The sequence below is a fragment of the Danio rerio genome, chromosome 9, assembly GCF_052040795.2.
Source record: "Danio rerio strain M-AB ecotype USA chromosome 9, GRCz13ab, whole genome shotgun sequence".
Classification (NCBI taxonomy): domain Eukaryota; kingdom Metazoa; phylum Chordata; class Actinopteri; order Cypriniformes; family Danionidae; genus Danio; species Danio rerio.
Window position 1 is genome coordinate 8517501 of NC_141029.1, and position 21554 is coordinate 8539054.

The following is a 21554-nucleotide window of genomic DNA, read 5'->3' on the forward strand; positions in this document are numbered from 1 at the left end:
GGATCAGTACTTTCCAGCGGAACGTGGGTGTGTGTTTGTCTGTAAATGGATTCCTAGAAAACGCTGCTGCTATACTGTAACATCACCACTCTCACAATGTTTCCGGATGAGTTCCCTTTCAGGGCAGGCCAGAGAGGTAAAATAGGCCAGGGCTGTCCCCGTTACGTCATTTGAAATCATTTGAGAGTCTAGCAGCACTAGTTGGGTTTCCAAAACCCAGGGTTGATGTGCATTTTGAAGTAATGCATGAGTAAACAAGTGATAAAAATGTCAAATTAAAAAAAAAAAAAAAATCCTTAAATTGCAAAAACGTTTTTACGCTCACCTGAGGTGGTGTTGGACTTGTGTAAAAAGGGTTTTTAAGAATTCTGGAGTGGGAGAGAGCCCTGAGCTCAGAAGATCCTCGAGCCTGGGGCTCCCTTCTATTTGAAAGACGAGAGGGGAATTTGAGCTCAAGTAGGTCTCGAGAACTCCCCTGTTTGTTATGGCTAATGACTTAGGAATTGCTATGAGATATAGCTGACTAAGAGTTTGTCTATGATGCCACTTTGGATTATACAATTCACTTGTTGGACAGTGGGAGGAAACCAAGGAACCCAGGGGAAGCTCATGGAAGCACAGGGAGAACATATAAACTCCACAGAAATGTGGACTGTCCTGGTAAGGATTTTACCTAGTGGCATTCTTGCTGTGAGGTAACAGTGCTAACCACTGGGCCGCTGTGCAACCCTGTCTAGGAAAAGGGAGAAGAAGAAGGGGTGGAAGGGGGGGATTTTTCAAGACGAAGATGACTGAGGTAAGAAACTCTGGTTGGACGGTGGGAGGAAACCAAGGGGAAACCCATGCAAGCACTTTGAGAACATGTAAACTCCGCACATAAACGTCAACTGGCCTTGTAAGGATTAGAACCAGTGATATTCTTGCTGTGAGGCAACAGAGATAACCAGTGGGCTGCTGTGCCACCCTATCTAGGAAAAGAGAGGATGAGTAGGGTTAGAAGGGGGGATTCATCAAGACAAAGATGACTGAGGTTATTTATAGTGAGTTAGGATTCATCTGATTGGTGCATCGTGTAGCTGATGCGGGACCAGCTGTGATCAATCGTAAGCATGTGATCCTCGAAATGAGTTTATAAATAAACCACACAATGTGAATATTAAAAATAAAAATGCATTTGTCCAATAAACTGTTACATAGGAAGCAATACACCCACATGACTAGTCCGTCCCCATTATGCTTACCTTGTGTATTGTTGGTTCCTTGGTTCCCAATTCTAGTGTAAGCACTCTTGATGATTTTTTTTTCTTTTTATGCAAACCATAACAAGATTTGTTTCACGTTAGGATGGAATGCTAAATACTACTATATAATCAGCCCCTGTACCTTCCAAAAAGTTTTCTTCATGCAGAGAATAGGATATTAAAAAGGTTTTGACAGTTATAGCGTGATTTACTATGGTCATGTATGCCTTTGTAAACATGCATGCTCAACCTCAGTTATGACATGAGCAGATTACCTGTAGGTGAGTGTATTATAGGTTTAGGTGAGTTTATTGTGTGCCAGGTAACATGCTGGAAATGCAGGATAAAAAGACAGTCGTAGCTTGGGGAATATTCTTTCAACCACTTCATTTGAGCGTAAAATATTTTTTTTATATCCTTTATGGAGGTTGTGGTGAAATGTATGTTTCCATATTTTCCGTTCTCTCGATTTGAAAAGCTACTGAAATGTACTTAGAGTAATGCAAAAGCACATCAAGTTTTCAGTAGAAAAAGATATGGTTCAACAGATTGGAGACCTCTAGAGATCTGATCTCATTTAAATTGCAAAGTCTAAATCACTAAAATGTTTTTGTCAAAAAAATTTATGTCTCAGGCAGTTTTTATTTATTTATTTACTTTCAAAATGTGTACTGTTGCCTTTAATTTTATTGCTCATTCAGCAAGTATCCTACACTACAGGGATGCTTCACTTGGAGCAATCTTGCTCAAGGACAGTAATAGCTTCAGGGTTCAGTCCAGGTTAACAGCCCAGATTTGCACTTGTTAAGCTCCATTATTATGTACAAAAGACTGTTTGTAAGGTCCACTTAACTTCAACAATAATAACATAAGACAGTCTTCCACTTGGCATTACAGTTCTACCCTTACCAAATCAGTGCCAACACACTCAGCTGGCATCCTATTAGTGAGAGAGAGCAAATGGAAAGGGGGTTTTCTCTTTGACTAAACTAAAGCCACGTGATTTCCTCTTAACACTTCATCCGTCATGAATGGATCAGAGGCACAGTCAGAGGTCCTGTTCCATTTGTGGCATTTACCAGCTGCACATGATTGGGATGAATTGATTTATCTGTTTATTGATTGGGCTTGTATGATGGATGAGAGATGCCCGAGGGTGGGTTTTGTGTATTTGTGTATAGTTGATTTTCCGGTTGCATCAAGCAGAATCTCAGGAGAGTTGTGTTTGTTTTACAGCAGTAGGTCCTTTTTTTTACAACTTTTTACACTCCTTTCTGCAAAAATAAAGGTTCTTTAAAATAAATACTATTTATCCATATAATGACTTGCATACCAATCTTATATCATGAATACAAGAGTGAAGGACTTGTGTCAGATTCTTACACCGCTAAGAACGCATATTTTAAGTGCATGATTTTGTTCTGTTTTGTTTTTGTATATGCCTACATCACTCCACCAAATGCTGAGCATGTTGTATTTGCTGCTTAGATGCTTTGTGTTTTACCATTTGTGTTATTAGAATGTAAATAATATTGAATTTACAGTGTACATTATTGATATTATGTTAAGTTTGATTATTGTTTTAAATAACGTAGATACTCAGCAATCATAGTAGACAACCATGCTCCTGGAGGGAAACCATAATGCAGAGTTTAGCCCAGATCAAACATACCTGAAGCAACTCCTCAAAGCATTCAAGACTACTAGAAAATATCAGGCAGGTGTTTTGGAGCCTGGCTGTAGCTAAAGTGTACAAAAGGAAGTTCTCCTGGAGCAGGGATGTCCAGACTCGGTCCTGGAGGGCCGGTGTCCTGCAAAGTTTAGTTCCAACCCCAATCAGAAACACCTGGGGCAGCTAATTAAGCTCTTACTAGGCATTCTAAAAACATCCTTGCAGGTGTGCTGAGGCAAGTTGCTGAGGCAAGTTGGAACTAAAATCTGCAGGACCTCCTCCACCGAGTCTTGACACCCCTGTCTTGGAGCAAGGTTGACCACACTTTGTGAAGATACATCCATTATACACCATACTAAAATGACCTCTTATTTTCTCAGGTGCCCCAGAGGTCACGTGCGTGTGGGGAACAGCGGGCCACTCTGCAGGAATTACTGCGCTGGCGGAGAAGTGTTTGTGATGGCCGACCAGACTGGCAGAACGCTTGGCTCCACACAAACACCTCACCCACCCTAACAGTCAAGACCAAGAGCCCCAGAAAGAAAGCGTCACCCTAGAGACTGTGGTCTTGCTGAGTTCACCCTCAGTTAAACCCCACTCCTTAGGCCTGATGATGCCCTTATGTTTTACCCCTTGCACAGGGGTAGCCTCTACAGTCAAACTCAGAACTCATGAGAGGATGGCGTTCCATCCAAAGTTGTTCTTCTTCCTCTTCATTTTTGAAATGGAAATTTGCTTGACGTCATCTCTACAACTAATCGCCAAATAACATGGAGACCCCTAAGGACTACAGAGCCCTATCCTGAATAGTCATTGCCAGGCAGACGAAAGGGAATATGGCTTCTATTAATCTCCTTTTACGGTGTCCTAAATGTAAAGCCTTTTGGAGAAAAAGAATCTCATGTCGTCTTGATTGCTACTCATCAATGCTATCTTAGGGCTGTGCAAACATATCTCAACTGTGCTGCTGTGTGTTATAGTCTACATCGTGGGCCATATTTTAGGTTTAAACCCTGGTGCTGGTTGCTCCACATGTGGCTGTTGTTGCCTGGGTTGGGTAAAAAGTGCCAGTTCTGTTCCAACTCGAGCACCTGAGGCATGTGTTAGCGACTGACCTTAAAGTTTACAAGACAAAAAAAAAAAAAACTTTGTGTTGGCCTCTTGGTCTAGCTTTGTGAACTAAGTCCTTCAGGTTCAGAGAAGCAGCTACACCTCATGCTTTTTTCAGGTGCTTTGGTTACCCTCTATCAGAGGTGGCAACCATCACACACAGGTTGTGACCTTGCAAAAAGGTCAGGGTTCAGGGAAATCACGAGTAACATCATAGGTCTACAACATTTCCACCAGCTTCTGGACTGAATCCATCATTAAATCTAAGCTAATTTGTGGAAACTTCTGCAACAAGAAACCGTTAGATTTCAGAAGAAGAACTTGAAGATGCTTGATTTATATTGAATGGTTAAAGAGCACAATTCTCCAAATGCAACACTAGATGGAACAACGATTCCTAGTGATGGATACTACTGCCGATTTGACTGATCTATTGTTTGTGGACCTTCTTCTCAAAGGTGCTTATGTATGAATGCTTGGTTGTATGAAAACATGTTAGTACCTTAGTACCCATGTACAAACAGCACAAGTTCCAGAATGTTCATCTCTCCTAAAGTGAAGGTACGCAAATGCCCACAAAATAGTTCAAGGCATTTGATTTAGCCATAGTGCGCACATACAGATTTATTACCTGAAAGACCTTGGGTAAATATTTTTGTGGATCTTACACACTAGGTTTAAAACTAGAGACCAACCATGATCATGAGTTGAGCTTTGCAACTGACAAACAGGCACTTTTCTGAGAATAAGCAGAACTTCAAGTCCTTCAGGTTTGGGGCGAAAAGATGGGTTATGTACAGATTGTGAATGTTTTACAAGTATGATGACAAAATTATTGTCTTTATAATAGAAAGATGTCCCTAAATGTCCAGGGACGCAATGGAAAAAGGATAAAGATGGTTTTATAGTGTGAATATCATTTTAGTACAGGATGATTGTTAATTCATGGTGAATTCTTTAGCCGTTCCCCATCCCAACAGGACTGTGGTCAATGTATAAAAATATTTAATGTATTGTACAGAACGTTGTGTTTGTGCAAGAATGTTTGAGTTGCACTTTGCCGCTGTTTTGTTTAAGCTTCATTAAGAGTGTTACTCCATGCCTGTGAGCTTATTCTGAAGGCGGCGTCTTGTCTTGCTGGGTAAAATGGGGTCCCCAAATGTTAAACCTTATAAAAGAACGCCCATGCAGCCCCCTCCAACATAGTGATCCATCTCAAGGTCTTGATTTTTGAATGTGCATAGATTAAGTCAGAGAATTTGTCAGAGAACTTGTTATAGTTTAAGTGACACATTTTTTATTGATTGTATTCAAACTTGAATTTTCAAGGTGAAACTAGATACAAAATTCAATCAACACTGTAGAGATGAGTTTAAAGGTCCCGTTTTGGAAGTCATTCTTTCTGGCTCTATAACTCATATCAAACAGCTCTATAATAGGCTTATGTATCTCATATCTCCTGTCTCTTATCTTCCCAAGTAATGTGAATAGTCCCTTTCCCCATTCCATTGGACGGTGGTTTAAGCATCTTTCACTGCTGTGCAGTCCTGCAGATCAGAGACGCATATTAAAATCACTGTGCAGGCCAGTGTTGAAGAAGACTGAATATCATTTCGGTGGATATGACTAGAAAAGCTGCTTTGCATTGCTATTGCTTAACAGGGTTACGGTACTATTATTTGAAGCATTTATTTATTGACAGAAAATTGCTATTTTATAATGTCTATGGTATTGGCTTATCGTCAATATTTAAAAAAAAGAATGAAAAGAACTGTACAGTATGAGCCCAATTTTTTTACTCTGTTGTTAAAAAAGGAACGTATGTTAACGCATGAGATCTCTCTTAGGTACATGGCCCGTCTGTATGTTTTTTGCTGTGCTTAGTCTGATACGTTGTGGAGATATACACATCATTGCCCTCTCTGTCTGATACTATGGAATCATCCAGACGTAAATGTTATGAACTTCCTCTCACCCTCCAGCCCAACACAGCCTCATATTAATGGACCTGATTTGATTTTGAACAGTAGCCAAAAATGGTTTGGCTAAGCACAGTGAGTGTTGAACATATCCCAGTGTTGTAGTCGAGACCAGCTCATGCGAGTCAGTCAAAACTGTAGCCAAAAAAGTCCAAGAACATCATTACATTAACCTTTGGTCTCGGTTTTGATTGACGTTTAAATTTGCTGATTTCTACTATATATGTCTCGACAAATGAAAGCAAACCCATTCATATCTCAGCTCTTGCTCAAATACGCAGAGTTCAATGAAATACTGAAATATCATAAGTGTTGCTGTTTTTTGTAGTCGATGTGTTTTAGTTTGTTTGTTTTTTTAGTTTATTCTGATCCTTGTGTAAATGATATATAAAAATGACTATTACTTCAATACATGTTTGTGGGAAAGAAGAGAAATGTATGTCTTGGTACATATTTTGTTTTGAAATGTTTTATAAAACTCCTGTACAGCAATAAAGCACAGCGTCAGTCAACTGACCTAAAAAAAAACTACTTCAATCTCTTCATGCAAATGTTTTTTTTTTTTTTTTAATTCTATTGCATCATTTTACTTTTGTTTTTGTTTTTCCCATAAATGTGTTTGCTATGTTTTATGATCATGTGCTTACATTCATATAGTCTTATGCAAAAAGTTTGGCACCCCTCTACCCCTGCATATTAATGTGCTCTTTCTTTATAAGAGAAGATCACAGTGAAATAGCATTCAGTTTCTAGAGAAAGCTAGATAATGTCATGTTTTTTTTTTTTGGATGGAAATACATAGTGTAGCAGTATTGAGATGTGTGAAATTAAATTGAAACTGAAAAAATAGCTATGCAAAAGTTTGGGCACCCTCTCTTTTTGTGTGGATTTCAAAACATGTTGTTATAAAATTGACTTGGCAATCCCTAACAATCCCAACACAGTTGCAACCAATCATGACAAATTATATTTAAGATAACTGATGGCTAATTGTGCTTCTTATTGTGAACCTGAAAGTAACAACATGGGAACCTCAAAGGAACCTCCTAATGGTTTAAATAAAAATCACAAAATTGCTATCTTTACAGTCGGAAATATAGTAAGAAATTGGAAGGCCACAGAAAGTGTTCTTGTAAAGGAAAGATGTGCTAGACCAAGGTTACCAATCTCGTTCCTGGAGGTTTGGTGCCCTGCAGAGTTTAGCTCCAACTTACCTCAGCACACCTGTCTGGGTGTTTCAAGTATACCTAGTAAGACTTTGATTAGCTTGTTCAGGTGTGTTTGATTAGGGTTGGAGCTAAAATCTGCAGGACACTGGACCTCCAGGAACAAGTCTGATGATCCCTGTGCTAGACCAAGAAAAATATCTGAAAAGCAAAGGCGAAGAACGGTAAGAATGGTCACAGACAAACCACAGACCACCTTTAAAGAGCTCATTGTGCATCGTTCCACAGTTCAGCACATTCTTCACAAAGAAAGTGGGTAGCGCTGTTGCCTCACAGCAAAAAGGTCACTGGTTCGAGCCTCGCCTAGGTCAGTTTGTGTCTGTGTGGAGTTTGCATGTTCCCCAAGTGTTCGCGTGGGTTTCCTCCAGGTCCTTTGATTTCCCCCACAAGCCCAACGACATGAATTGGGTAAGCTAAAATTGTCCATAGTGTATGAGTGTGTGTGAATGAGTGTATATGGATGTTTTCCAGTGATGGATTGCAGCTGGAAGAGCATGTGCTGCATTAAACATATGCTTGATAAGTTGGCGGTTCATTCCGCTGGGGCATTCCCAGATTAACACACTAAGCCGAAAAGAAAATGAATGAATGAATATTGTGGACAGATGCCACAACCTTAGATGCTATGCATGATGGAAAAAGAACACCGTATTCCAGGAGAATAACATGCTCTCTACTATAATATATGGTTGAGGGCCCATCATGCTGAGGAAATGTGTGGCAAGCACAAGTACTGGATTAGGTCAGTTTTAGGTCACATGGATTCCATTCAGTATCAGCAGATTCTGAAGAACAATGTTCAGGAATCAGTCAAGAGGCTAAAGTTTGACAGAGTTGGATGTTTCAGTAGGACAATGAACTAGGGTTGTAACAATATACCGGTATGACGGTCTACCACGGTTTGAACGTGCACGATTATCATACCATGAACAATTGCATATCAACGGTTTTAACATACGATTTAAAAAAATCACTTGCGCAACTTTTTTTCCGCTTGGCGGGTCACGCTCTGAACTTGCGCACCTACACTCCCGTGCACATGCAGCAGAGATAATGGCAGCGCCGGAGGCTTTTTCGTCTGACCTCCATCCCCCGCCGAAAAAAAAGTTAAAATCTGTAGTATGGGAGTACTTCGGATACAAAAAAAATGAACGAGAGATTGTTTTAGAGGACGGCTATCCGATTTGTAAAAAATGTGGGCGCAGAGTAGCTGCAAAAGGAGGCAATACATCAAACATGTTCGCTCACATTCGCGAACACCATCCCTCCGTGCAGATAAAGGTAAGTTAAGTGTATATTTTCCATGACGCAGTGCGTGTACAGTATAACGTGGATGTCATGTAAAACGCGCAAATGACTGGATAAAAATAGATATGTTAATATTAGGGGTGTCAAAATTAATTGTTTCTTTGGTGCACCGCGATGCAGACGCGGACAATTCGGTATCGGTTCAGTAATAATCATAACCGGTTATTATATGTACGGACGTCATTTATCTCCTATGCGCTCTGTCGCGAGGGAGGTGAGCGCGAGTATTTACAACACTCAGCCAACGCAGGGCCGGTCCGTGGCATAGGCACCATAGGTAAATGCTAAGGGCGCTGTATATCCAGTGGGGCGCCAGAAATGAGCGCGGTTCAGTTGGTTTTGTTTTCGATATTCTTGACACACATTCAGCTACAGACGGCAAAAACTCAAAAACCTTTTACCCTAAAAAGATCTAAAGTGTGTTTCCTACAAAAAGAGAAAACTGGTTATGTTTCACAGCTGTCTTTCTTTTTTTGTCGCTCCACACTACGAGCACTGCTCCGTTTAAGCCCTCGCAATATGTGTTTAGCCGGGATAGCTCGCGCAGAGAGGAGCTCTCAGCAAGGGACCGTCGGAAAAGTGCTTATTTTTTTCGTTTTTTTTCGTTTTTCTGCTCCGCTCTTCGCGAGCTCTCCCTGTTGCGAGGGCTTAAGTGTGTGTGTGTGTGTGTATGCGTGTTTGTTTCTTTGGTGCTGTCTATGTTTGTGTTTGAATGAGAGACAGTGTGGTGCTGTGTCTCTGTGTGTTTACAGACAGCTTGTTATAGCCTCTCCTCTAAAATATAACACTGTGTATGGAAAGCATCGTCAATGCACCGTGATGCACCGAAATATCGAATTGAACCGAATCGAAGGCATAATAATCGTAACTGAACCGAACCGTGAGACCAGTATAGGTTCACACCTTTAGTTAATATCAACGTGTGAAAAGCGACTATCAGCGCGCTTTCTGCACGCATCTGTGTGGCCTGTTTTATCTGACATACATTTAATAGGCCACTATTATTAAAAAAAATGTATAAAATATTTTGTTATTAATAAAAAAAAATCATTAACACAAACTGCCAAAAGACAATGACATTGCCACACTGGAAAATGTGAAGCAGACCCTTCAACCACTCTATGACCTTACTGATGCCCTGGCCTCAGAGAAACAGGTCACACTCTCATCACTTACACCAGTACTGGAGCATATCAGTGAAGTCCTCACTGAGCAACCTGAGGACAACCTACTCATCAGAGAGATGAAGCAAAAATAAGGGAAGACTTGCTAATGAGATACACAGAGCAGGTAGAACAAGTGCTACAGATCTCCAGCTATGTGGATCTACGATTCAAAGAGAACTTCTGTAAAAACCTGGATAACACAGTTGAAGCATGTGTGGCAGAAGCCATGAAACTAGCAGAAGCTCTTCCAGAACATCCTCAAGCAGAAAAGGAAGGAAACGAGGCAGAAAAAGCATGCAGTAGCATCACCACCCCTAAAAGGAAAGAAAAAAGTCTGTCTGGGTTGCTACAGCAAATTACTTCATCTAGGCAGAACAAAGCAATCTCTGAAAATAGTAATGTTTGTCTTAGGGATAAGGTCCAGGATGAAATTAAAATGTACAAAGCTCTTCCCACCATCTCCACTGATGCTGACCCTCTGGATTGGTGGAAAAGGCATGGTGAAGAAATGCCTCTTCTGGCAAATGTGGCCAGAAAGTGTCTTTGTATCCCTGCCACAAGTGTGCCTTCAGAGAGGATGTTCAGTACAAGTGGACACATTCTCTCACCTCAGCGGTCAAGATTAAGTCCTGAAAATCTCAACATGCTTACATTTCTTCATCACAACCTAGACTGAAAAAAACAGCGCTTTAAATACATGTTTACAGCCATAAACTTGGTATTGCACTTTTGGTCTCCCATTTATCCTGCTTATAAGGAAGGACAGTTTAAGTTTATTTTTGTCTAATCTTAAAAGACCTTGCTTGTTTATTCCTTTTAATTTAATTTATTAAAATGGGAGATTTTTCAGTTTATTTTTATAAAAGACTTCTATAGTTCTATTAAAATGGTTCTTTCAAAAGTTTGTTGAAATAAAACCTTTGTTCAGTCAGAAAACGTGTTCTTATTCTTTTCAGAGTCTTTGCTATGATAATTACTATTTAATACCGTATACCGTGAAACCGTCAAACCGTGGTATTGTTTTAGACGATTATCATACCGTAAAAAATTCATTCCGTTACAACCCTACAATGAACCAAAGCACAGTTCTAGATCTACCAAGGAATTCATGCTCAGACACAATACAATGTTCTAGAATGGCCATCCCAGTCCCCAGACTTGAACATCATAGAAAATCTATGGATTGATTTGAAAAGGAACGTCCATGCTTGGCATACATCAAACCTGACTAAACAGTAGAAAATTGCAAGAAAGAATTGTCCAAAATGCTTTGAGCAAGAACTCTGGGACTTATCCTTGGATATTGACAAATTACTGGTTTGTAAACATTCAGGATGTGCACGCAGCTAGGTTGCAGAAAAAAAACTGGGAGCTCTAGCATTTACAACAAGTGAATGACATCCGATGCCGTACAGAGTTTGTTGTTGCATTAGGCATAAGTTATATTGATTACATATTATATATTATTTTTATAATGCTTACAGTCTATTATTACAGTTTGTCACACAGTGATAAGCAGAGTGATTCGGCAAACTTAACATTAAAGTGAGCAGCGTTCCTCTGACAGGTTCATTTGCGATAGCACCCTCCCAGTGTTTATTGGATAAGATGAAATGACCAAGCATCCAGCCCCAAATATCTCATTGAAACTCCAAGTGATTGTACAAGAGAGAAGTTAAAGGCCTACAAGTGTTTGGATGTCTACAATTTTGTTGTGTGTGGTCATGAGCAAGAAATAATGTTCCATGATTACCAGATTCAAAACTTTGTAGTGCTAAAAATCGAGGTTCTGCCTAGCCAAAGACAAGGAAAGAAGACAGAACTGTACAAGGCCTGGGTAATCATCAACAAGCAAAACAACTGCATTCTGACAGTGAACTGCACCTGTACAGCAGGGTATGTGAACTTACGTTTTTAAAGTTTAAGTTTTCTATTTTTGGACTTTCACATTTGGCATTCTACCACACAACATGACGTGTTTGGTATTGCAATCTGTCTTTTTTGCAAGCACTATGCGCTGTTGAACTCGTGTGACGTCATGTGTGTTGTAGGTTGGTAATTCCCCAATAAGAAGCATCCAAAGGCTGCTATTTCACCAAAGGTGTAAGATCTTTTTCTATATTCTTTATTAAGAAGCCTTTATTCTGTTGAGGTGCCCAATTTTTTGCACCTGTTTTTTTTTTTAAGAATTTTAAGACATGTATTTAATCCACAGATGCAATACAATTTATTTTAGAACTGAAATGTTTATTTATTTTTTCTCCCTAGGGTATAAAATATATACAAATTATTGCTGATTTGAAAGGTCAGCAGGCTATGACTTGCAATTCTGAAAATTATCAGGGGTGGCCAAACTTCTGCATAAAACTGTTTCTCACTTTTTTTGTTAGCATTTTAAAAACGAAGAGTTAAAATTAGTTCAATTCAGGACTCAACATAAAAAGAAGAAAATAATTAAGTTTCTACTTGCAAATTAAAATACGTTAAATTTACTTGCCAAAGGTTTATACAATATGTTCAGAAAAAAAATACATGTTTAAACCTGGATGTCAAACCAGTCTTTTGCTGCATGGGTTGACAATAGCCAAAAATTGGATGGGTCAAAATATGGGTTGCTATTTTTTGCTAAAAATCATCAGAATATTTAAGTAAAGATCACGTTCCATGAAGATATTCTGCAAGTTTCCTACTATAAAAATAACATAATAGAATTATTCATATGCAGTGTGCATTGGTTTTCACAATATTTAGATTTTGTTTCAACCCTCATATTCCAGATTTTCAAATATTTGCATATCAGCCGAATATTGTTCTCGATTTCCCTAAAACAAATTACACTTTTGTCTGGTTTTGGGGTCTATGGTTACATTTTAAAATGCATTAATATCAAGGTTTAACACTAAGGATTTTTTCTACTGGCCTGATCGGGCCAGTGGTTCAGATTTTTACTTCCCTTGCCCAGTCAAGTCCCTTTTAAAGGGTCACGAAACACCAAAACACATTTTTTGAGCTGTTGACAGTCGTATATGTGTCCCACACTGCTAAAAACACTATTAGGACACCTATATTTCACTAAAAAGTGCAAATTGGTTGTTTTTGCTTTATTTTAAGCAAATTCGTACTTCCTGTTTGAAACGAATTTTTGAAGCTGCGTCACGGTCATGACATAATAGCGTGTATTCCAGCGTGCAGACTGGACGTCTGTGCCAGAGTGAGTCTTATTACGTCTTACAGTGTGTTGCATTAATGCATGAGTAAGGCTTGGGTCAAACCAATCAGCGCACTCTATTGTGCAACTTCATTAATATTCATTACTATCACCGTGTTTTCAGGACAGAGACGCCACGTTGTGTTGGCAAAACAAGCGTGAAGTGTTGCTTTTATAGTTTGCAGCAGTTAAGTTTCGTTTTCATTTTCTCTCTGTGAGAGCTCAGACTCACGTGTGGATTACAGTGTACGCGACGCGCGACAACAATAACTTACGTGTCTAAGGAGGATTATTGTTTACCTGAGAGCTGTTCTCATCTGCAAACGCTGAGATCTGGAATCGCTTGTAGTATTCTCTTCATAAAGAAGCGGCTCTAGTTGCTGGTGATTGTCCTGTCTCTACAGATTTGGTAAGTGAGCGACCAGTGCTCTTTGTTTATTCAGTTTGTTCGTATCTAACAAACTATTGCACAGAGTGTAAACACGTTAGCACCACAACCAAACTTTAACCTCGTGTAGGGTTTTTACCGCATTTAGTGACCGGAATAACACGCGCGGCTTTCTGACACTACCTGTCGTGTGCATCTAAGTTTCTGGGAAATGCAGAGGGTTTTTTCCTCTCATTCGCCGTGCGGTATCAAACATTGCATGAAAAATACACGCTTAGAGCAGTTCCTCGAATCAAATATCTCGTGTGTCGCGAGGGGCATGAATGAATTCCCTGAATGAAAGAGCCAAACTGCAGTTAAAGTCCACCATTTAATAATTTGGCTAATAATTCGACTACAGATGTCCATGTAGGTTAAACACCATCACATTCTCCTGTATGTATGTGTGTGTGTATTTTGACTCTGAAACTCGCGCGTGCCCAAATCGACACTCCCACACCCTCCCACTTTAGTTCCTCCGACACACCCCCCTAAACAGAGCTGGACACGCCCACTTTTCTGACTTTTTCCAAAGAAGAGGTGTGAAAACACCCTGCTGAAACGAGGGGGTTTCATGGCCCTTTAAGGTGTCATTGCAAAAATGAACAAAACAATAGGCCTAATACAAAAATTTATACAATTAAAATATGGAAAAAATTATCAGATGGTGATTTCTGTCAATTTTCCTAACACATAAACAGCTCTCGTTAATATTTCAGCATGCTTTTTCTTTCATATTCGTCATGAAACGCACATAAACCAGTAAGAATGATGGCATCCCGCACTACTCCTCATTCTCTCCTCATATAGCCATATATATGGCTAATACACAACCATAATACACTGTGATATAGCCTGGTTTGTTAGTTCTTTGGATCATTGGTCACTTTACAATAAGAATCATTAGTTAATGTTAAGTAATGCATTTACTAACATGAACAAACATTGAACAATACATTTACGACAGTATATATTCATGTTAATAAACGTTAGTTAATTAAAATACAGTAGTTCATTGTTAGTTCATGTTAACTCATGGTGTATTAACTAATGTTAACAAGCATGGACTTGAATGTTAATAATGCATTAGTAAATGTTCAATTATGATGAATAAATGCTGTACAAGTGTTGTTCATGATTAGTTCATGTTAGTAAATGCATTAACTAATGAACCTTATTGTAAAGTGTTACCGGATCATTTTGCTTTCTCACTACAATCGATCCACTCCAGAGTTCGATTGATTTGTCAGGTATACGAGCACGATTGCGGGATTCACATATGCAAAATGAACTGCACTAACTGGGCAAACGAGACAGGTTCCAAAACAAATGTCTAGGTGTGAAAGCACTCCAAGACTGCCATAGCCAAATTAAACTTTAGTGACAAGGTAGTGACGATCGAGTCTGTAACAATCCTGTCTACTGTCCCGAGCCCTGGGCCATCAGGCAGTCCTTATTGTCCAGCTCCGTACATGATTTTAAATGTGGAAAAAAAATAAATCTGCAAACAGTTTAAAGGTACCATATATAATTCCCTATGGCACGTGTCTCTCCACACCGACCGTAAACTCATTATTGTTCATTTCTAGGTCAAAATGTTCTGCAAACTCTAGATTACGACCACAGAAACACACAGAAATAGCTGCCGTCCTCCTGCCTGACCAAAACAGCAAACATCCGGAGCTGTTCCCCAGCACCCAGGGTATGTAACCGGTGCTTATGCGAGTGTGTAATATTGCATAATGTGGAGATGTGAATGAAAGGTGTGTGTGCGTTTGTGTGCCTGTGTGTTTATGGTTAGAGAGTGCAGGGCGGGAGCAGTGCTTGTGTAAGCTGATTACACTCTTATCGCTCACTGGGCCATAAAGACAAGCAAAGACTCGTAAATCAAACCCCAAAGAACACCACACACACACGCCATCTCAATCACATGTTCAAAACAACTCCACATGCTATATACTGTATGACAACAAGGAGATTTTGTTCAAATGAGCAAATCCTTGCATTATTACACACCATATTTAGGAAAAAAAAAACTGTGAATCTTTTACCCATGTATTTACATTTATAACAGTTAAATCATCCAATGAAATCAGTTCCATAGAAAGAGGCAATAATTATAGCAGGGTTTTGAAGCTTTCGCACGCTTTTCATTTATATGGAAATTTGCATTCAGACCCGTTTTACCTGCAATCAGAAGATCAGCATGGATAATCTAAAATAAAATGAAGAGTTGAGACTACAGTGAACGTTATTAACCAGCAGCTGAAATATTATGTGAGTCATCCTGGCAGGTTCCTCACCCACACACACTCTCTTTCAGAGCAGACAGGATGTTCCTGAAAGAAGGACATCTATTACAAGGGGAAGAGGAAGATTTCGTGTCATCTTCTCCTGCCATCTGCTTGTGTTGACACATCTCGCAGGGTGAGGACCGCATCGCTCTCCTATTCCGGTTAGGAGCTGGATTTCCAGGGATTTTCTTCCAATCAATTGGAGCTCAGGGCTAAAGGAGCGAGTACAGATGGTGACGGCAATCATGGCCACAGATGACCCTCGCCACAAGTGGCCATTTAATTCAATCTTTGAGGAAATCCCTGCTCGACTTTTTAAGAACAAAAAAAAAAAAAAGCTGAACCAAAAGAAACGTTAACAACACCTAGACGTAATTTGGCAAGAAAGTGAATAGAATAATTAACAAAAGTTATAAGCTTCTAGGAATAGGCTCATTTACAAATACTGAAAATACTTTTGAATCCATTCAGCTGATCTCCAGGTCTGGCGGGAACACATTTAGCTACGAGCTTAAGATGATGTGCATAGACAAATGACAGAAAAGCCCCACATGCAAACCTTGTTTGTATCAAACCTTTCAGTTAATTTTGCCAAACGACAACCGCCGCTCTTTAACCGAATATTACCGTTAACTGGTCAGATTGATATGAAAAAATTATTTCATAAAAAAAAAATATATATATATATATATATAGACACGTCTATTTTGTGTCTGACACATTAATTATTGCATCGTAAAATACTCATTTATTTTAACGTGACAACAGAAAATCTTCATGTACCTGCAGTGTTTCCAACAGCATAGAAAAAAGAATAAACTAAATAAAAAATAAATAAATAAAAAATTAGACACCTAACATATTGGATTGATGTATTGACCTTATCTGTACGATCAAAACTGAAAGTGTAATGTTATTTTCGACATAATAATGAGAAGACGCCTCAAAACGCATATAAGCGGTCTTCGACCCCTGGGGGTTAAAGGTAACACAAGGTACACTAATAAGTACCTTGAAGGTACAAATGTAGACCTTTAAGGAACTAAAAGTATACCTTTTAAAAAGGTACCACCCCAGTGACAGCTTTTGTACCTTTATTTCTGAGAGCGTATAGACTTGGATTGGTGGACTTTAATTTGACTTTTGTCCTGGTCTTTAATGCACAGGAGAGTGATGACATTAGAATAAAAACTATTCATCATCATTCATAACACCAGTTATTATCAGATTCCCTCTTGATTTATATTCATTATATAAGCTAAAGAAGTTTACACTTCCACTGACACTCGATGACTTTCTCCACTACTTTCATGAAGCAACTAGATTTCTTGATGGATCTTATATCCCTAAAATGGATTTCTGTGTGAGATTCTACAAATGAATGTTCCATTTTTATATGTTTCTCAAAATGCACATAACACTTAATCTGTGATGATTACTCAAACCAGTGATGGTTACCTAAGACCTGATGCAATAAATGTCTAAGGCACGTCAAAGTTTTGAACCTGAACACACACACGTTGTCTTGGATCAAACCTAAAGCTTTTAGATCTACAGGGATCAACTCATGAAGTTCTCCAATAGGGATGTCCATTGAAATCACTTGTACAAGGCAGACAAGAACAATTTAATATCGATTTAACAATGCTGAACATGTCATCATTGGTTTTTAATGTTTTATATATTCAAGAAGCATGTTTTCTTTCAGCAGGTAAATTCAGCAGAATTTTTGACCCCGTTTTTAGATCAATTTAAGCGCAGCAGTTTGAACAAAGAGTGAGTTTACATGGAGATCAATATGATTAAGACAATACTCTGATTAGGAATCTACCATGTAAACAGAGATTTTTGATTACCTTAATCCAGGGGTATCCAAACTCAGTCCTGGAGGGCCAATGTCCTAGTGAGTTTAGCTCCAACCCTAATCAAACACACCTGAACCGGCTAATCAAGCTCTTACAAGATATACTAGAAACTTCCTGGCAGGTGTGTTGAAGCAAGTTGGAGCTACACTCAGCAGGACGCTGGGCCTCCAGGACTGAGTATAAACACCCCTGCCTTAATCTAACTAGTCATAATTACAGAAACAGATCAAATTAACACAAAGTATTCATATTTTACTGGAATGCAGAAACCTTAATCAAATAATTATCATGTAAGACTTTTTCCATTTTGAGACTCCAGGCCATTAGGCCTACAGGCCATAGTTAAGCACTGTATTCTCTGCACCTACTAAGGCTCTATTTACACCAATATGTTTTAGTTTTAAAATGGCATTTCACCCAGAGTTTCCGAAATGCTCTCAGTCAACATTACTCCACTGAAAACGCACATCATGTGACCACACACCCACTCAGGCATGTGCTGCAGCGTATGCGGAGGTCTGAGCTCCAAGCAGTCAGCGGATAATTCTAGAGCACTGCCCCAGGTAAGAGCAGCACACGTCGAACAGTTCATCAAGAATAGACCGCTGGATCTCATCTCACTAAAGTTGTTATCTGATATTGAATTCATCTTGTTTCTATCTGACTCTTTGGTCTTTTGAATCTATAGCTTGTTCTCAGGTAACGTGTTTTGGCTGAGCGCAAAGATAAGTTAATACATTAATTTGGGTAACCACGTATATGGACTCTGACATTTGACTGATTGCTTCCTTTCATTTCATTTAATGTATAAACATATTGTACATAAGCCATTTATAATGGCCATTACTGATTATTAAAACTGTTATTCAACAAAAGAGACAGGTGTGTTTAGTATTTTTTATTAAAAATGAAAGGAGTGTTATCCTCCGTTACAGAAAAAATAATGGACATATAAATATGTAGCAACATGACGCCTTCACGTTTTTTGGTGTCTGTTAAGTTGTTAAGATCAAAATGAAAATAAGCAGTTCCTTATTTCATCCTTTCAAATTATTGTTAAGATACTGAAACAATGTAGCCATTGTGATGTGAATGAGGTTATAAAGTACACTGTTACCTTTAAAGACATACCTGACGTGTCTTCGGGAGTTTTCCATTTCAGACTTGCAAAGTCTAAACTTCCTATCAAGGAAAAAATACAAGACTGAATTTTGTGCACATAATACTGTGGAAAAAGCCCCAATCAGATCGAATGTCTGTAGCTACACCTCTGCTTTCATATGTCTTAATTTTCCCCCATCTACACCGATTCCACAGCATTTTAAAACCAAAATGGCCTCTTCAGCATTTTTAAAATGATCCGTTTCCATGGTTTGAAAACTCTGGGGTAGTGCAGATGGAAGGTGTAATCGTAGCAAAACTTATGCGATTTAAAACTAAAACATAATAGTGTAAACAGGGCCTGAGTCAGTCCAGGACCACAGGCAACCCCGCATCTCCAAGGACACATTGAACTCCTGGAGACTCCTCAAACCCTCCATCATAGACCACAATATTACAAATCCAGAAGTTTTCTTTTAATTCAACATCATCAAAATCTATTAAACCAACAACTCTCTCCTCCAGTCCTTACTTCATATTCGCATCCAGTACCTCTGTGTTTGTAGTGGGGACAGGAATGAATTGTTGCTGAATGATGAGAAATAATAAAATGAGTCTCCGGAAGAATTTTTTATTATATATTATATTCTTTACTTTATTATATTAAAGAGCCCCTAATATGGGTTTTTGAAAGTAACCTTCCATGTAGTGTGTAACACAGCTCTAAGTGAGCTGGAATACCCAACTAAGACTTAAATTTCAAAGTGCGCCGTGTTTAAAACTATTGATTTAACAAAAAAACAACAAAAAAAAAGTTTTATAGTGCTTCAAATGATTCATCTTGGTAACAAATCTTTAGCTGTGTCGGCGTGACGTCAATGCATAACTTAAGCACAGGCCATTTGTTGCACCTGCAAACCTGGGAAAATTGAAACCCCCGACCCGCCCACAAACACTGTAGCAAGTAGGAAGATAAAGAACACTGTAGCAGACACCGGTTGAATCATGTCGCGAAGACGCTGTGCTTAGCTGGATATTATTGGCAGTGTAAGAGAAAATTAAGAGTTATTTTCATTACCCAAAGATGAAACTGTGAAGAGTCAGTAAACAAAGTTTATTTTTGCAAAAAATACCTCAGCATTATAGCCCCAACCTTGTGCTTTGATCCCATCATTTTTCTAATCAGTGCTTCAGCAATCTACAAGCTTACAACGGGGATTCGTCAGCTGTTTGTTAAAGGAAGGATCAAAAAAAGACTATTGATGTGTGGGACTTTGTCAGGAACTGTACAGTACACAGTTTATGAATCAGTTTCTTCCGCCATTTCACAAGCATAAGTGCAATTTAAATGGTTGCCTTCTTGTTTTCTCTAGCCTGCAAAATATGTATTTATTTGTGTTTTGTTACTTGTAACCGCTTGTACTGTATCTGGTTAACTCTTTATATTCTCATGTCGCCTCTAAAGCCACGTTGAAAACGCGACACATGCTGCTTTGTTTACAGATTTAAATGCATTTGTGAGCTCGCAATCTACTGCTGTTTGTCTTTGCTATAGCCATCACCAGCTGTTCCTACACACGTGTTTCAAAATAGCTCATGAAATATGGTTGAAATTACGGGAGTTTTCCGGGAGAAATAACAAAATGGGAGGGTGGCAGGAGATGGGTCTGAAATATGGTTGGCAGCTATGCTCACTAAGGGTGTCACGATTTCGATTTAAAATTGAAATCGATCGAAATTTATGCTCAATTTCGATTAAATCGAAATCGATCGAAATTTATGCTCAATTTCGATTATCGAATCAAAAAATAGAATAGTCGATGCTGCCATGCCCCCAATGTCACGTCAGTTTGGCTTGCCAAGTGAGAAAAACAGGCTTGTTGAAGTGCTTGTTAAAGTGCTTGTTAAACTGCGCAGATGCAGCAGACCCGCCGACAGGGCTTAAACTTTCAGGGCTCGACAATAAGGACTGCCTGATGGCCCGGGGCCAGCGTGCAAGATGCTCGGGTCAGTGTACAGTGCTGCCTTGTTGCGTGCCAGATCGAGCCAGAGCTGCGTGCTGCGACTGTCTGTCAATTGTGTGCAAATACAATCTTACGGTGCTTTCACACATAGATGTTTGTTTCGGAATCTGTCTCGTTTCCCCCGTTAGTGCGGTTTGTTTGGCGTATATCCAGCAGTTGCGCTCACATCCGCGCCAAATTAATCAGTCCGAGATCGCCTGAATGAGACGGTCTCTGCCCTATTAAGCGGAGCGATTGTAGTGAAAAAACAAAACAATGCAACGAACTAACGACCCAGGCTATATGAACGTGTATTATGATCGTGTAATAGCCATATATACGGCTATATGAAGAGAGAATGATGAGCAGGGCGAGATGTTATTCTTATCGGTAAATGCGAAAGTGAAAGCATGCTGAAATATTACCGAGAGCTATTTATCCAGCCTGATCTCGGTTTATCCGTTAGGAAAATTGATCGAAATTACTATCTGATAATTTTTTCATGTTTTGATCTTATAATATGTTGTGTTAGGCTAGTTGCTTTTCTTTATTAGTTCTTTATTTCGTTCTTTATTTCGAGCTGTCAGTGCGGAAATGATCAACATTGATCTGCTTCGCGATCTGATGCAGTCTCGGTTCATCTGCTATATATAACATATGTCTCTCTATAATTTAAGCCTAAAATGCAGAATTCTAGCCAACGTTTCTTTAATAGATTGATTAATTCAATAGATAGATTTTGGTAATTATGTGTGTAACTGTATGATTTGGTTGTGGGTAAAACAAAGACCATGCAGGTCAGGTATTTTAAATGGTAGGCTACAAATAATTAATTCGTTATTAATTAATTAATTATTCATAATCGAAAATCGAATCGAATTGTGACTTAAGAATCGAAAATGTAATCGAATGGAGGATTTGGAGGATCGTGACACCCTTAATGCTCACACATAC

At 39.0% G+C, this 21554-nt stretch overlaps 1 protein-coding gene and 2 long non-coding RNA genes across 16 annotated transcripts in view; 1 reads left to right on the plus strand and 2 right to left on the minus strand.

Moving 5' to 3' along the window:
• The window catches only part of myo16 (myosin XVI), a 360917-nt gene extending 354384 nt beyond the window's left edge, over nucleotides 1–6533 (plus strand). For all 10 annotated transcript variants that reach the window (XM_087267331.1, XM_087267325.1, XM_087267329.1 and 7 more), the window contains one exon: nucleotides 3294–6533. Coding sequence is in view for 5 of the 10 variants with exons in the window: in XM_087267325.1 (XP_087123451.1) it covers nucleotides 3294–3470 (177 nt within the window). In the remaining 5 variants the exon portion in view is untranslated. The remainder of the gene's footprint in view (nucleotides 1–3293) is intronic.
• Nucleotides 1–21554, minus strand: part of LOC147835238 (uncharacterized) — a 228888-nt gene that overhangs the window by 137530 nt on the left and 69804 nt on the right. The gene's annotated exons all lie outside the window — the stretch shown is intronic.
• On the minus strand, nucleotides 4367–15948 carry LOC147842258 (uncharacterized). The gene is made up of 3 exons (XR_015499140.1): nucleotides 13917–15948; nucleotides 10779–12672; nucleotides 4367–8087 (listed from the first exon to the last, which is right to left on the minus strand). It is a non-coding gene; the product is annotated as an uncharacterized LOC147842258 (long non-coding RNA).